Consider the following 15691-nt stretch of genomic DNA (forward strand, 5'->3'; position numbering starts at 1 on the left):
TGGTTTGTTTTGCTGTCTTTTGAGAGTCAGAAGATCAAGCATGAGAGCACCAATTCCAAGTTACACATATATACATAACACAAATATTGACAATGAATAAGACATGTGTCGTTTAGATCAGCTTGACTTGCAGTAAAATGTGTCACATCCATAGCTACAAGTGATTAAGCTTAGATATTAAAGATGATGAAATAAATGTATCAGTGTTCTCCGCCATATTTAACAACGTAACTTTATGAACCTTTAGCAGAGAACCATACCTCCCCACTAAGAAAATAATAAAGTTCACAAATTTCAAGGATTTAGAAAATCTTTCAGCAACATTCCTGAGGGAAGAGACTAAGGAGTCGACTGTATCTTCAGTTAAATAAACATTCTGATTCAACATATTCTGAAAAAGAACAATTAGGGGCTCCGTCCATACTAAACAATCTGAGATGAAATCTTTTCGATGGCAAGGCTGACACACGACTACCTTGGACAAGCTTTCTTCAGTTAGCAACTTCTGGCACAAAGATGAAAGTTGAACTGAGTGCATGCATTCCCTAACGATTCTACTAAGTACATCACAGATGTGAATGTTCATTCCCTCATTTCGCAATATCAATGGAAGAAAGATCGCATCTGCTGCTGCACTCTGATGCAGCTTTGCATACTTGAGGGTGTTGCTCATCAGTAGGCGCGAAGCTGGCTCATTTAGCACCAACAAACTGGGAAGAAGAAAAGAGCACATAACCTGGCTCAGCCTCTCATAATCACAGCTTTCATTCTCACTTACAAGATTATTCAAAATGTGCAATGCAGTCGCATTATCCGCCTTCCAAGGTTCAATGATACCCAACACTGACATGGTATGTGCAAGACCACATAGATTTCTAATTTCATCAGCAAAATGAGAGGCTCTAATGGCATCACCATGCTCACCAAAACTCAAAAGTTCTTCTTTCAACTTAAGAGCTCTAGCTCTAATAGAAGGTTCAAGCTCTGAACTGAGGGAAACCGGTTCTAAATGGCCATCCTCATTTCTTAAACTATCATCCATTACCTGGTCAATCATTTCTTCTTCTTGCAACTCAAAAACCTCATCCATAGCTCGAGAAACTTTTTCCGAAGTAATCCGCGAAACCGATTGTGGAGACAAAGGAAGCCAAGGAAGGATAGCATGGTCATTTACGTTCCCATCCTTAAGCCACTGAGGCAAAGCATTGAATTCATCGTCTGTATCTAAATGCACAGGCCATAAACCATCTCCCCTGACCGTATTAAGCAAATTCTTTGCAGATTTCATGACCCAAAATTCCAAATTTGGCTGTTTCAAAATGTTGGTAGCTAAAAGACAGAGGTCGCTCTTATGAAATCTCAAATGTTCTATGGTCAGAAATGACAGTATTTTAGATTGCATTGCATTCGGGAGAGTCTCAATCCACATGCATCTGCTCACACATCCACAGATAATATGAGAAACGGGCATTGAAATACAAAAAGCAACGCACCGACATGGAAAGAGAATCAAAAAGAGAGGAAGAGTAAGCATGGTTACTTGTTAACAACGGAATGAGCCTGTGAAGAAGAAGAAGGTGGTGATGATGGCGTTTTCTCTGCCGCTCGTTGATACTGTTGGGCAGAGGCTTGGTAATAGAGGACGTCTCTGGTGAGTAGGGCGAGGAAAGTAGAAGCCTTCATGGGGTTTTGCTGCATCCAAAAGGACGCCTCCCCTTCTGCAGAGCGTGAGTGAAGGAAAATATTGAACAAAGGAACCCACTCTTCCATGGAGAAGCCAAGACCCCTGACATAGATTTTGTCCACGAAGCCGTCTTACAGCGAGGCGAGATAGCGGTAAGCGAATAAAAGCGAAAAAAAAAAACGCCCCCTAATTTGATGCCGCATGTCCGGTGTTTCATATTTGACGTGTTGCGGCGATCATTAATCTCAAGGTCCGTATATCTAACGGATACGTGAATGACTATTGAATGATGATTAATTCAGGTTTGGTTAGATCAATGCTGCAAATTGACTACAGTTTGATCCGATTGTAAGGCGAGGAATGTAAGAGTTTCCTAACAAAGAGGTTGCAAACTTGTCCATCTGGTGAAGGGTTTATTTAGGCATTTTTAGTTTTAATTATGACCGATCAGATTATATTTGAAGCAAAATCAGATCCCAAACTCAGTGCGCATGCTTGTGAGATGAAATTTAATTTTGTTACTTTTTTTTACGATGAGAAACCCTTACCAAGGCTCAGCCACTTAGGCATGATAGAATAAAAGAGCTCTCATCTGATCGGGAAAACTCATCAAAGTTACCTAAGCGTGCCATTAAAAGACAAAACCAATAGAAGTTCAAATCCCTGGAACGCATGTTCCTTTTTCATGTGAGGCCAAGTTCTCCAGCCATCTGCGCTTGAACATCCAAGAAAATGAACAATTTGAGGAGATAAAACTTATGAGACTGTTTGGAAACAGTAACATTATGTTCCTGGTCTATGCATCTAACCAAAAATAAGTTACATTTACATTTAATAGACACTTAAAAAGTTTCCATAATTTTACCCTATTTTTTGAGACACATACATAAAACAGTAACATATTATTATGAGATCCATTGCTATGAGATCCTGCTATAGGTTTGGTCACTCTAGACAGTCTTCAACATCCGTGAGTTCTTTTTTCATGTTGCACTTGATGAAACGATCGCTGACCAGTGGAAAAGATGTGAAGCACCTTCAATTATTGCACAAGGCGAGTACACATGCATATGGAAGCTGTAACTCTTTAAATAGACCACTTTCACCAGTCCACATTTTCAACTATATACAGGCAACAGCATATGTTACTCTCTAGCCTTTACCTAATGGACATAACAAGCAAAAATTTACAACCGAAAATCTCAAGAGGCCATTGTCAGACTTGTACTCCTATCCTCTCAGCTACCTGCAACGATACAACAGTTGGGATTTGCTATTAGCTATTGATGAATGCAAACGCTTGTAAATGTGAAACGAACTCCTCAAACAAAACCAAAGACACGAAATAAAGAACATGGAAACCACCATATTACCTCTCTGAAGGAGTGGACATCACTTCCCCAAAGCCAAGCATCACAACCAGCATCTCTGGCACCCCATATGTCATTCCTGCGGTCATCACCTACATGCACTGCATCTTCAGGTTTTACCCCAAGCAATTCACATGCCTTCAAAAATATAGTTGGGTTTGGTTTCTCAGCTTCAACCTGATTCACGATAACATGATTTAACAGGAACTCATATAAGAATAGAGGAGCATAATAGGACAGAATGGCACATGAAAATGCCACAAAATGAGAAGATTTTATTTGAGGACAACCACCTACCTCAGCAGACACAGCCACAGCATCAAACCACTCATCACACTTCAATGCTTGCAAAAGTGGGCGCAACCTTGTATCAAAGTTTGAAACAACAGCTAATTTTACCCCAGCTCTTCTTATGGCTTTCAGTATTTTTTCTGCATCAGGATCACATAGACGCCATGCCTACAATCAGAATAACAGAACAGTTCATCAAACAGAGGCATAAATCCCAAACAAGAACTGGATTATGAATTGTCAAGAATAGAAAATACTGAAAGTCTGAAAGTAAATAAAAAGTGGAAAAAAATTAACCTTATCTGTGGTATAATATTCATAAAGTTCCTCAAAGTACTGAGAATCTGAACAACCAGTGGAAGATCTGACTATGTACTGCCAAAATGGTCTCCCATCAGCTACATACCTGAACCAAGTGAATAAATTCAACTGTTAGAAAGCCTAGCCATTATTTAGATCCAGATAAAAGAGGCAAAAGCAATGTCTACTACAATACAAAGCAAAGTCTACTACAATACAAAAGCTATTCTCTTTCTAATAAAATTCAGCATCATTTCAGGTATCCACGTAAGAATGACTCAGACTATGTCTGTTACTGGTAAAATGCCCATTTGCAATGGCTTGGTGGATGGAACAATGTTTATTATTCCAAAGCATGAACTATTCTGAGCAACAAATTAAACAAAACAAAATCTAACCCCAAAAACCTGCAGAAGGAAAAACAAGCTGGCAAGTGGCAACTGATATTGGATAAAATAGCTTATGTCAAACAGGACTCCGCAACTGTACAATTCGGAGGACCAAAATATGAGAAGTTATTTACTGTTTCTTTTGCTTTTAATTTTCTCTTTTTTTTTTTTTTTGGAACTCATTTTGGTTCTTTATGGTCTTGGAAAGAACAGTCCTGCTGTTGACTTATCCACTGAACCTACTACCCAACACCACCTCTGATTTCATTCAATTTTTTGCCCAAGTTGTTGGCACTTGACATACTATTGCTTTCTCATCGATTTAATGTCATTGAAGACAAGTTATTGCTATCGGCTTGCAGCCATTTCTGCTGTTCCAGAGAATGATGTGTTCAGAAAAAAAAAAATTGTTCTAGCATATTTTACTGACTCCGAGTAATTTATTCAGGAAAAAGAACTCTTAAAGTTCTTATATAGCTTTTTCCTTATAGTGTTGTTTTAGCCTTTCAGGTTTAAGTCCTTGAAAGGTTTCTCGTCAGAAGCAACAAAAAAATAAGTAAATAGCTAAATAAACAAGTAATGGATTCTGTATACGTACTAGTTAGATCTACCCAAAGATAGCATAACTGACATCATAAGACCGACAGAGTTCCAAAGGAAACCGTGTTACGAGTACCATGCTACCATGTAGGCAAGAAGATGAAGGAACATACGTTTGGCTTTGTAACTTATAACAAGATCAACTCAGCACAAGCAACCTTTGTGGGATTTATCCAACAGAAATAAAGATACACACCACACTGGTACGAGACTCCATGAGCAAACAAATAAACCAACAGTCACTACAAAACTCAACATTCTTCAGTGGCTACCGAAATATAAGTTGGAACCAGTAAGACAAAAAACTCGATATTTTGGGTGCATGAGTATGACGAACTTTTTCTGGTCCATATTCTAATGGCAGGAAAAGGGGAAAGCAGAAAGAGGGAAAATCTACAAAAACAGTGGAAATGCAAAAGGAGGACGGCCGAAAGAATAAAATAAGCAAAAGATTTTGGCGCAAAGCTTTTTAAAATAAAAAATCATCTATGAAGGAGAACTTTTTGAGGGGTACGAATCTTGCAGGCTATAGACTCCATGAATACAACACGCCAGTAAACAGGAAGCTTCGCTTTGGAATCACGATTTCAGTGCGCCAACATAGTCCAACCCAAAGGGAATTGGCCGAGGAAATTGCCAGCCAGCAAGCAGCCGAAACACCTCTAAGGGAAAACGAGTGAAAAGAGAGCTTTCTATACTACAAAATAGTCTTGACTCACTGCACATACATTTTTGAAGGCCAAGATCCTCTGCTTTCTGGCAGGTGCGAACTTATTTTCGTAACAAGAATCCGAAAATAAGGTTAGTAAACAGAAGACAATAATTCCAACGAAGAAACAGCAACAAACAACAGAAGAGGCTCATCATGAAGATGAACACTTCTTCTTTCATGTTTATGATCTCAATATATTGACTAAAACAAAAGAACTCGCGTAATCTTCCAGAGATTAGAAGCCACCAAGAAGCATATGGGAAGCAAAAAAAGAAACCCAAGAAAAAAAAAAACGATTTACGGAACCACTTGCTCAAAAAAAGTTTAAACAAAAACCTGAGTCGCGATCCGCCCCATGGTTGCCCGTACGCCCATCTATACCGCTTAAGAATCTCATCTTCTGAGTACTTCACCCCATATTTCTGGCCAAAGCTCCGGTAAATCTACATCCACCGAGAGAAAAACAAAAAATCCTCAAGACAAGGAGAAAAAGGAAGAAACAAGAAACCCGTCAAAGCGGCTCTCCAACAAGAGAAAACAGAACAACAAAAGTAGCTCACTTGAGCCGTCGGCTGAGACGGCACGATGAGGGTGCCGACGATGTCGACGAGAAGCGCCCTGTGGGTGACTTCTCCACAGACGGACCTCCTGTAGTCGAAGTAATCCTTCATCCAGAACGCCTCCATGGTCGCGCATTGCGGCGGAGACCTGGGTGGTGACGGCGACGGGGACGGCGACGAATACCATCTCCTTGCATGAACTTTTTCCGACCCCAACACCTCCAAGAGTGTTGCAGAGCAGCCACTCCTCGGTGTCACAAAGGCCCTCCTGAGAACTCTGCCGATGGTCGCCATCTTCGCCTTCTTCCTCCTTCGTTGTTCCCTTCCGTCATAAATGGAAGGCGACGATCGATGCCGACGTCCACAGGACACTCGCTTCCGGCCCTCTCCTAGCGCGGGTACAATGGCTCCATTTATAAGAGCGTTACGCTTCAAGGTAAAACACGGGGAATCGACTAATTCATCCTCAAAGATCAAGAGAATTACGGAACCACCATAGTCCTCGAATAATTGTCCTGGATCTTGGATCTCCACTGGGACCCATTCTCCGCCAACGAGGTGTCGCATTTCTCACGTGTAAGATAAATTGATATATTAAGAATGTGTTTGATGGATAAGTTGTAGCATACAACTTGTCTCTACTTTGCCCCTTTTTTAGGATCAAAAATAATTTTAAGGTGTGGTTTTATCTTTTTCTGGCGTGACTTTGAGGGGGTATTTTGGCTGGGATAGAATTTATGTAACACAAATTGTTTACACCTTACTAATTGGTCTTATCTTGAGCATGATAACAAATTGATCTCATTCTAAGGTGAGACGAAATAAGGCATAATTTTCAGCTAAAGGATTTACTTATGTTTGATTAGGGAGATAAATACAACTCATTAGCATGTTTAGACTTTCACAAATCACAATCGTATTTCCAAACATGAATGGGGGGCTCTAATTTTTTTAACTCAAAATTAATTGTAGGCAATGTCAGGTTCAGGTTCAGGTGACACTTATTCGGAAGAGGATTCGCTGGATAACTTATTTCGAGAAAGTTATTTCATAGAAAAAAAGTAGGAGAGGTTTTTTTTTTTAAGTAAATTGGAGATAAAAAGTCCATTAAGTTTGTTTCAAGAGATAAATTATCCCTCCACCCATTCGTGTGCACCATGAGAGAACAAATATTTGCTCTAAAGGACGTAGCATAGTTGGTCGAATTGATCTGCAAGTGAAAACTCAGTCGTTAGTTTAACTTTTGTGAGTACTAACACCGTAAAAGGTGGTAGACGCTACTTCAAGTTGAATGAAGTAATCGTAAGTTCACCCAAGTTATGAAGCAACTCTAAACCCCAAACACAGCCAAGTAGAGAAACTTCGACGTGAGGTTCCCTCTCACTCACCTGCAGATTATAAATTTTCCTTGAAACATTTGCTTCCTCCAAAGCACACGATTAGGGTGCAAGATTTCAAAAAGGGAACAAGATCTCCCAGATATATTTTCTTTGAAAGAATGTCTCTCCCCGTATATGTTTTCTTTGAAAGGATGTCTCTTTCATCCACGTTGTCTTCTTTGAAAGAACACAAAAGGACACATTCAAAGGACTGTTCCTCAAAAGCTTATTTACCCTAGAAAAGCGATAAGTTATTCTGATAGCAAATGTCATCTACAGTATTTCAGGTAAAAGTTCTTGAATGACATCATATCCACGGTCATGTTCGAATTCAAAACTCATTAAAGGTATATTTTATGTCAAGATAAAGCTGGTGTTCCCTCTGACAAACAATAAAATCTCATAATTTTGCCCATCGTCAGCAACAGAGATAAAAACAGATATAAATCTCTGAAGTTTTACTGCTTTTGCATAGCGTTTATTTTACTACGATGAACTCTTCGTGTTTTCTTAAGTTCTGTCTCTTTCATAGACATTGTTTAATTGGTGTTGAAAATTTTATTCAAAGAGCTTGACATAAGAGAACCGAGCAAAGGTTAGTAGGCGATCAGTTTTCATTTCGAGTCTAAAAGTATCAACTCTCCATGCTGTAAAAGAGAAGTTTTTATATCATATATTATGCCTTTTACACAAACTGTAGCAATCAAAATCAAGTCATTTAGTTTGTCATGACATCCGTTGGTAAGGGGAAAGTTTTTTTTTTTCTGGTGGATGCAACCTGGAAAAAAAGGTCGATGTGATCATAGTCTTCTTTCATATGACAAGCAAAACAAACATGATATTTTTATAAAGCAGCTAAACAAGTTTGTCAGCCAATTTTGTGGAGTAAAGTTTTATTAATGTTGGGTGCATAGGAAGATTATTTCATTTTGCTGCTTAATAAAACAGTGGAAATTCCAACAATGTTCTCCAACCACCGAGGAAGTAATGTCATAACTTACCCTACTCTCACATCGGGCTTAGGCTTCTGGTCTAACTACATGCTCCCGGCCGCTTTCATTTCAATCCTAAAATGGCTAAGAACTAGAATTTTTTTAACCAGCCAATTGATTGTATTATATTATATGTCTCCAAAGATTCCTTTTAATCTTCGATACGTGACTAAACCCTCCTTAGGCACATGCATCCGTACGTGTCGAGCCTCAAGTCTTAGAGCTGAACCAGCCCTCATACTAAATATTACATAAGCACAAAACACTTTTATACTTTTAAGAGGGTGTTTGCTAGGAAGAATCATATTGTACTTTGAAAACTCGTATTTCTAGAACAGATGCTTTAATAACACTATATTTTTATTCCATGAACCCTGATGTGATTATGTCTAACGCTTGGTTCTTGTCTCTAAGAACGACATCCACAATTGCACCATATTTTCTCACATAAAGTTATCAAGATTTGGAAGCAAATGCTTTAAGAATGCAATATTCTTTCTTATCAAGCATTCTCTTTAAGATGTTGTATTCTTATCAAGCATTCTCTTAAGATCTTGTACGAGACATACGTTGGTCTAGGCCATTGCGAGTGAACCAGAATCCGTCCAACTAGATCTAGTACATAAGAAACCAAATTTAAATCTACTAAAATTTACCTCTATATCAGAGATCGCCACATATAACTTTCAAAACTTTTATATACAAATACATAAATTTGCATAGATTTATTAGTGATCGAATTTCTTGTGCTCGTCGGAAGTAGACCTGGTCCTTTGACCTAGATGGGTTCGCAGGACCAGGACCAAACACGGGCCTAGTTTTATCTTTGAGGCACTTAGTCGAGCTTGGTTTGCTGGCAAGTTCTGCTGGAGCCAGTTTGATTACCCCCAAGGGCAGAGGTAGAAATTTTTCATAAGGGAAGATGAATTAAAGTTTCTAAATTTTGACACGGACCGAAATATCATTTTTCAAAAAAAAAAAAAAAAGGTGAGGCCAGGGCCCACGCAGGCCCTCCCTGGCTCCGCCCATGATTATCTCCTTGGACTCCATCAATCTGCAGCCTCAATTATCAAAGCAGGTTATAAGTTATGACCTATAAATTTCCAAAATGTCGTTTCAGATTTAATGGTTCTCGATTTTTTTTTTATTATAAAATGTCTCTATAGTAAAATATCTTCTTATGTTAATGATATAACATGGAAAGGGTCATATTCAATTGCCTTTCAGGATGTAGCATAGTTGGACAGGCAGGTCAGGTCGTAAAGTAATGTAAGAAACTAACTTCAAATTTGTTGCTATCGTCAAAAAAACATGAGAAGGAAAAATGCTTGTATGAGAAGGAATTCAAGTCTGGTGCACCAAAATTCATAAAATTTTAGGGCACGGCCTCCTTTGAAATCAAGGAAAAATGTTTATTTTGACAAAGTTCTACTTTACTTTCGAGTGGTCCTCTCTCTAAATTTTGCTTGTGATTAAGCGTATTTGGATGATACTTTTAAACGGCATCTGTGTTTTGCGAAAAAAACCCAGATTTGACAAAACAACATTTTCAAAAGGGAATGAATAACTACTGTTTTTCAAAAACAAAAAACCTGGTTTTCAAAACTTAGTTAAAAAACCAACTTTTAACAAAACCTGATCTTTACAAATAGACATTTTTTTTAGATGCCGTCCAAATGCTACCTTACACTTTTCAATTATTTGAAGAAGGTTGCACCCTAGTCACTATAATCAATTGCCTATATAACTTAAGAAAATGAACATCTCGGAAATGATATTTAATTTTTTTCTTTCGCATGAAGAAATTTAGGTGCACCCAAGAACTTGGTACACCTGATTTTGTGCGAAAGACATGAAGAAAATCTCAAGAGTTTGATGTGAGAGGCACATCCATTGTTAGAGGTGATTCCAATTGTTTGAGAGCTAAGCATAAGTAGGTTTGGTAATCGAATCCAAAGAACCAAACGAGCTTTTCTAAGGTTGCTTAACGAATGAAACATGTTGGCTAATGCCTCAAGATCATGTCACAAGCTAAATCCAAGTGTGAGCTCAGAAAATACTTTCAAAGATATTTAATTGTTTTTAGGTTGTGTTTGATTGCTCCCGATCTAAAGTCCTTAGGATTTTGAGAACCCGGGGTTTAAGATCAGCTGTTTTATTTTTTTAATATTCAATTTTTTTCTTATTTTGTATTTACTTTTTTTCCGCCGATTGACAAGTTCTTTTTATGTGGATCTTGAATGTATGTTTTTTTCAATGTAAAATGGATTTGAAAAGTGTGGAATCCGAAATGTATTGTTTGTTTGAAGAGAGAAACTTTTCCATGCAAATCTGGGATCCAGGCAAGCGGAAGGGAACCTCCACTGGTCGGTTGAGAGGCCGAAGTCCCCCTTCCTTGTTCGGAACTGCATTTCTTCGGGTGTCTAGGGACTTGGGTGAACTTATTGTTACTCCTTTCAATTTGAACCAGTTATAATTTCTATCACTATTGACATTGTTGTGGTCATTGCTTTGCTCATACTTTCTCAATGTCTTCCCCATTAAGACGCCATGTTTGCAATGATGTACACTCATTGGCTTCCATCTTGTATTCAGAAGTTTAAAAGCTTCATACATATCTAGAATGTTCTAAATATCTGTATTGAATTGAAAATTCCAGATATTGCTGATTTAAAATTCGATCGGCAAATATATAGGCATAAGAGAGCAAGATATAGGCTGGATATTGTTTTTTCAATTTTTTAATATTTATAAATTCATAAACAAAATATATTTTGTTGTTTATATATAATATTAATTTACATATAATTGTAACAAAAATCGTCAGATACCTTCCGAGATTACTGCCGATGCATCTTGGAAACGAAGTGCGTCCCACAGTCGTGGAACGAGGAAGCAGGAGACGTGTGGAAGTTTTCCTATTGGGGGGACGAGGGTCAGGGGAGTGGCTTTTTCGTGGTTTTCTCGAGGAAACGGGGCATTTAGTTAGGCTCTAGTGGGGGAATTAGGGACGTTACCGTTCGTCCTCGTCAGCACGTCTGCCTTCAGATCAGAAGCCGCGCGTTTGAATAAGAAATTTGAGTTTGAGTTGCCCAACATGTTCAAATTATACATAAACAAGTACATGTTTGAAATAAATGAATTAATCGTCAGATGTTATAAAATTCAGTTCCTGATAAGGCTGCCGATTCACCATTCAAATTAAAATATTAAAAAGTATTTTTAATGTAATTAAAAACTAATTAAACATATAAACATTTAAAATTTAACAAATAATTAAAGATTCATACATGGTACTCTAGAATTGGCATGATCTTGAGGTTTTACGCTTTATGCTTCAAACTAGGGACAAAGTCTCTCAACTCGAGATAATTTCTTCAAATTAAAGTGAAAACATATATTTTTGAAAGTTTGAATGGTTTTTTAGTAAATGGAAATGAATGGCAACAACAGCATCTCTACTCGTGATGGAAAGTTTTGGAAAAAAACTGACCACAAAATATAAAAAAACAGCCAATAACTGGATTTGCCGCTTGACCGAAACCTTATTTCATTTTGCAAAACATTTGATTATTAATTTGCTTTTGACCTCATTCTGTTCTTTTAAATGTCAAGGCCTTACCCCAAATACAAATATGTGCTATATTATACACAAATAATTCATGCTGCTAAATTTTAAAATTTTGAACATAAACGTACATGATTTTTTTTTAATTTCCCAATATATGCAGACACTTCTAGAATGAACAAACTAAATACCTTCAAAGCCCATTTGGTTGAATTTAATAGTATATAAAAAAAAAGAAACCCTAATCTTATCCTCACACAATTTCTCAGGGTCCAGGTCTTAGTTGACTTGAAAGTGAACAAGTGTCTATAAAAATAAAACCGCTGCTAATTCCATGTAGATACAGGGGCAAATTGCAAAACTTCAGCTGCAAATCCGACCCAGGCAGTGAGATACGATTCAAGTGAGAATTTATCTGATTAAAAAAACACACACACACACAACAAGAGGGCACTTGGAAAACTATCAACATAGCATCTTTCTTGAAGTTCGAATCAAGAAAAAAAGATATGAATTTAGTGTCATTTTCTCATTTTCTGTGTTTTAATTTGACAGATCTGGGATATTAATTAAGTTGGTATGGTTGGGCATGTTAATGAAAGACCAAGGGAGTTGCACATACTCAAGCAGCTCTCTCTCTCTCTCTCTCTCTATATATATATATATATATATATATATATAACACATATCAGGACATTTCTAGATACACACTAATGCTTTGCTTTTGTTATTTGCACGTAAAGACTTAAATAACTTCACATTTATAAGAAGTATCGTGTTGGGATCTTATTAGTAAAATGATTGTGACCCTTTCCTTTCCCCAGATAGGAAGCGAAATAAATTGAATTCCTTGAAAATGCTAAACTGTGTTTGATTGCCCGATAAATTGTCCGGGATGCTCCTGCTACACACGAAACTTTATATCCGGGCATTATTTTCTATATAAAACCAATGTTATCCAAATCGGTTTCTAAGTCAGATCATAGAGACTGAAAAAGTATTTAGAAGCCTGAATATACCAAGTTAACAGCTTACCATTACCTATCAAATAATAATAATAACAATAAGTTCTAATGAGGTGAAGAGTAATTTAGAAGAACGAGAGGAACGAAAAATAAAAAAGAAAAACTAACAAAATAGGAGAGAAAGTAGAGAAATGTATCTGAATAATAAGAATGAAGAATGTTTGTTTTCTGTAAATGTTTGCCAATAATATCCGGAGTGATCCTCGGGCAGGTTTGATGCGATAAGAATGAAGAACGAGAAGGAGGCAGAGTAGGAAGAGAAAACACTAAGCTAGAAAAAAAAAGAAATGTGACCGATCTGGTAAATTCATGTCATGAAGAAGAATGGGGAAGAGGAAATTAAATAATAAAAAAAAAAACCTATGACAGATTTGGCGCGTTTCTAGTATCCAGAAAATTAACCGAGCGCTTTTGTGAATTTTCAGTTGGACCCGAGAGGGTCAAACCAAAACTTCCAACTTTTTTTCATGAATAACGAATCTGAAAAAACAATTTCTGGAAGTCGAACACCCAACTGAAGGATAGATGTGTGACCATGATGTTGGATTTCTCAGATGCACTTATTTTCTTTCATTTGCAAGGTCTCAAATTCTTTACTTGGAATTTGAAGTTTTGCTATTGTTACTTTACGATCTCTATGATATGCTCTTTTCAAAATATTTCAAGCTTCACTTAACTTGATCTTGATCGCTGATGCGATGCAAGAGAAAATTCTTTTTGAGTGTTTCTTCCGCTTCATTTGAAGATTCCCCTACATCATTTTCAACTAGATCCTAAATATCTTGTGATATGAAAAATGTCTTCATTTTAATGCTCCAAAATTCTGTGTGAAAGGTTGAAAGTAGTATTCAAATTCATATATGGTGTGTTTTTTTTTAATTTGTATGAATTTTTATTAATTTTATGAAAACAGACTTAATTTTTTTATGAAATAACAAAAAACCCATTTATTTTTCATTTCCTTCATTACCTGCTTAGATCACAAAAGAAACTGATGGTTAAATGAAAGAAACCTAAACTTAATCACGGTTTTGTTATATAACCAAAACTTGAGCATGTATTTGTAAAGTTCATTCCATATGTTAAACTTACCAAAGAAAACCAGTATGTCTGCTCCCTGGTCAAATTATGTGCAGTAAAATTAATACGAGTTTTCTCTCTCGCACCCATTTATTTAACAAGAGGACCTTCTAGTGGGAATATCAATGGCCACAAATTTCACACAATGCAGCCGTCAGTCACCAACAAGGCATGGCATCCACAAAATTGATAGGTTCGATCGCTTTCTCAGTAAAAATGCAACAAAATAAAGGGCAGTTCTACACCATAAGACTTGATATGAGGCTCATAGAGCATAACGAGAGGGCCCAGTAATACCCGTTTCTTCTTTATAGATACCAACTGCCGTCCAGAACATTTTGGACCATCCCACGTTAGCTGTTGCTTTGGACCAGTACAGACATCCATGATTGGCTCCACTAACAGTTCGGATCTAGGTTCAAATTCTTCCTCCTTTCCATTTCTCTTTTTCCCTCTGTCTACCTTCAATTTATGGTGTCATGCTCTGATGCACATGGTAGCCCCATGTCTGCAAATGTCCACAAGGGTACAAGAAGGCAGATGGAATGTAATATCATTAGTTGGTGTCTAATTTCTGTAGACATGTTTGACTTCCAGAAAGTATATCAGAGTTTAAATTACAAAAAGCACCAACCACTTATCAACTGCCTGCATAAACCAGCCAGGCTACGACTGCATGACGAATGTAGTGGACGGCATGAAAGCAGCCTACCTCTCAATGAGAACCATTAACTCTCTGCATATGTGGGATAGCTGCCAGTAGTATCTGGAAATAAGGTCTTGCCAGCAAAAAATTTAGTGCAGAATGTCAAAGACCTTCCATTTGAATGTTACCCAGAATTCTCTTGGCATGTTCCGAGTATCTGTACGTATAACCCCAACTTGCCAATTAAATGGGAGAAACCTGTAAGTAAGCCGGTTATTTTTGGTTCTGTGTGTTTCCGAGTCTGAAGAACCATGTTGTGCTTTTGGCTTCTGAAGCTTTAGTGGAATTGGAATCTGATTCCACCAAAAGCCTTGATCATTTTCCAGCTGCAATGCTTTGCTTTTCACATAGCAGCCATGGTGTGTATGCTGGAGAAAGAGAGAGATGAACTGCTTTTCAAATAGCAGCCATACCGTATACGTCATGCACGCACGCTCCGTCTATCACTCTCACATACACACACACACACAGACAGAGAGATCAAATACATGGCTGAAAATGCACATTGGTTGGAGACCAATCAATGCATGTGATCCAAATGAAGCTATCGGTTCCTCAGACAAAAAATCTGACATTAAGAAGCGGTCCCCTTTTCTCATGGATCAAAATGTGCCTGTGGCGTTCTTGTGGCCGAGATTATAACTGAAAGTCCAGCACTGATGTGGAAATAAGGAATCGTTGCCCGTTTGACAAAGCACGCGGCAACTACATAGAGAATCCAAGGCAAGTAGTGGGTCCCACCGGCCACCGCACCCGAAATGCAAACCCCAACGAGAATCCTAAACGTGGAATCGGGGCTCACAATTGAGCAATCCACCGTGCCGAGAACCACATACCCCAAAACGTAAAGATAGATCCTCACCAAGATTTCTTCGAAAGAACCATTTGCTACCACATGTCCAAAGTTCAGTAGTGTCGCCTTCATGGACAACTTCTGGAATCCGTTGAAAACGGAAAACAAGGCTTTTGATTCAGGAGATGAGAGCATCATACGCCAGGCACATAATGTCGATGCCAATTTATCTGACAACCAAG

The 15691-nt window shown here is 37.8% G+C and overlaps 2 protein-coding genes across 2 annotated transcripts; both read right to left on the minus strand.

The window, feature by feature from the left end:
• On the minus strand, positions 1–1854 carry LOC116258688 (uncharacterized). Its single transcript, XM_031635995.2, has 2 exons — positions 1541–1854; positions 1–1433 (listed from the first exon to the last, which is right to left on the minus strand). Exons 1-2 carry the CDS (start codon positions 1768–1770, stop codon positions 155–157), a joined length of 1509 nt encoding a protein of 502 aa, XP_031491855.1. The 5' UTR covers positions 1771–1854; the 3' UTR covers positions 1–154.
• Positions 1855–2407: 553 nt separating this feature from the next.
• Positions 2408–6308, minus strand: LOC116253231 (uncharacterized). Its single transcript, XM_031628030.2, has 6 exons — positions 5907–6308; positions 5683–5789; positions 3643–3751; positions 3352–3513; positions 3058–3231; positions 2408–2930 (listed from the first exon to the last, which is right to left on the minus strand). Exons 1-6 carry the CDS (start codon positions 6198–6200, stop codon positions 2901–2903), a joined length of 876 nt encoding a protein of 291 aa, XP_031483890.1. The 5' UTR covers positions 6201–6308; the 3' UTR covers positions 2408–2900.
• Between the last annotated feature and the right edge of the window lie 9383 nt (positions 6309–15691).

This window comes from Nymphaea colorata, chromosome 1 (genome assembly GCF_008831285.2).
Source record: "Nymphaea colorata isolate Beijing-Zhang1983 chromosome 1, ASM883128v2, whole genome shotgun sequence".
Classification (NCBI taxonomy): domain Eukaryota; kingdom Viridiplantae; phylum Streptophyta; class Magnoliopsida; order Nymphaeales; family Nymphaeaceae; genus Nymphaea; species Nymphaea colorata.

Excerpts from the sequence above, each read along its gene's own strand:
- LOC116258688 (XM_031635995.2), bottom strand. The coding sequence starts at position 1,770 with ATGGAAGAGTGGGTTCCTTTGTTCAATATTTTCCTTCACTCACGCTCT. Across the intron at positions 1,434-1,540 it reads GCTCATTCCGTTGTTAACAA|ATGCATGTGGATTGAGACTC; the intron begins GTAACCATGCTT and ends ATGTGTGAGCAG.
- LOC116253231 (XM_031628030.2), bottom strand. The coding sequence starts at position 6,200 with ATGGCGACCATCGGCAGAGTTCTCAGGAGGGCCTTTGTGACACCGAGG. Across the intron at positions 3,752-5,682 it reads TGGGGCGGATCGCGACTCAG|GTATGTAGCTGATGGGAGAC; the intron begins GTTTTTGTTTAA and ends CACTTGGTTCAG. Across the intron at positions 2,931-3,057 it reads ATGTCCACTCCTTCAGAGAG|GTAGCTGAGAGGATAGGAGT; the intron begins GTAATATGGTGG and ends GTATCGTTGCAG.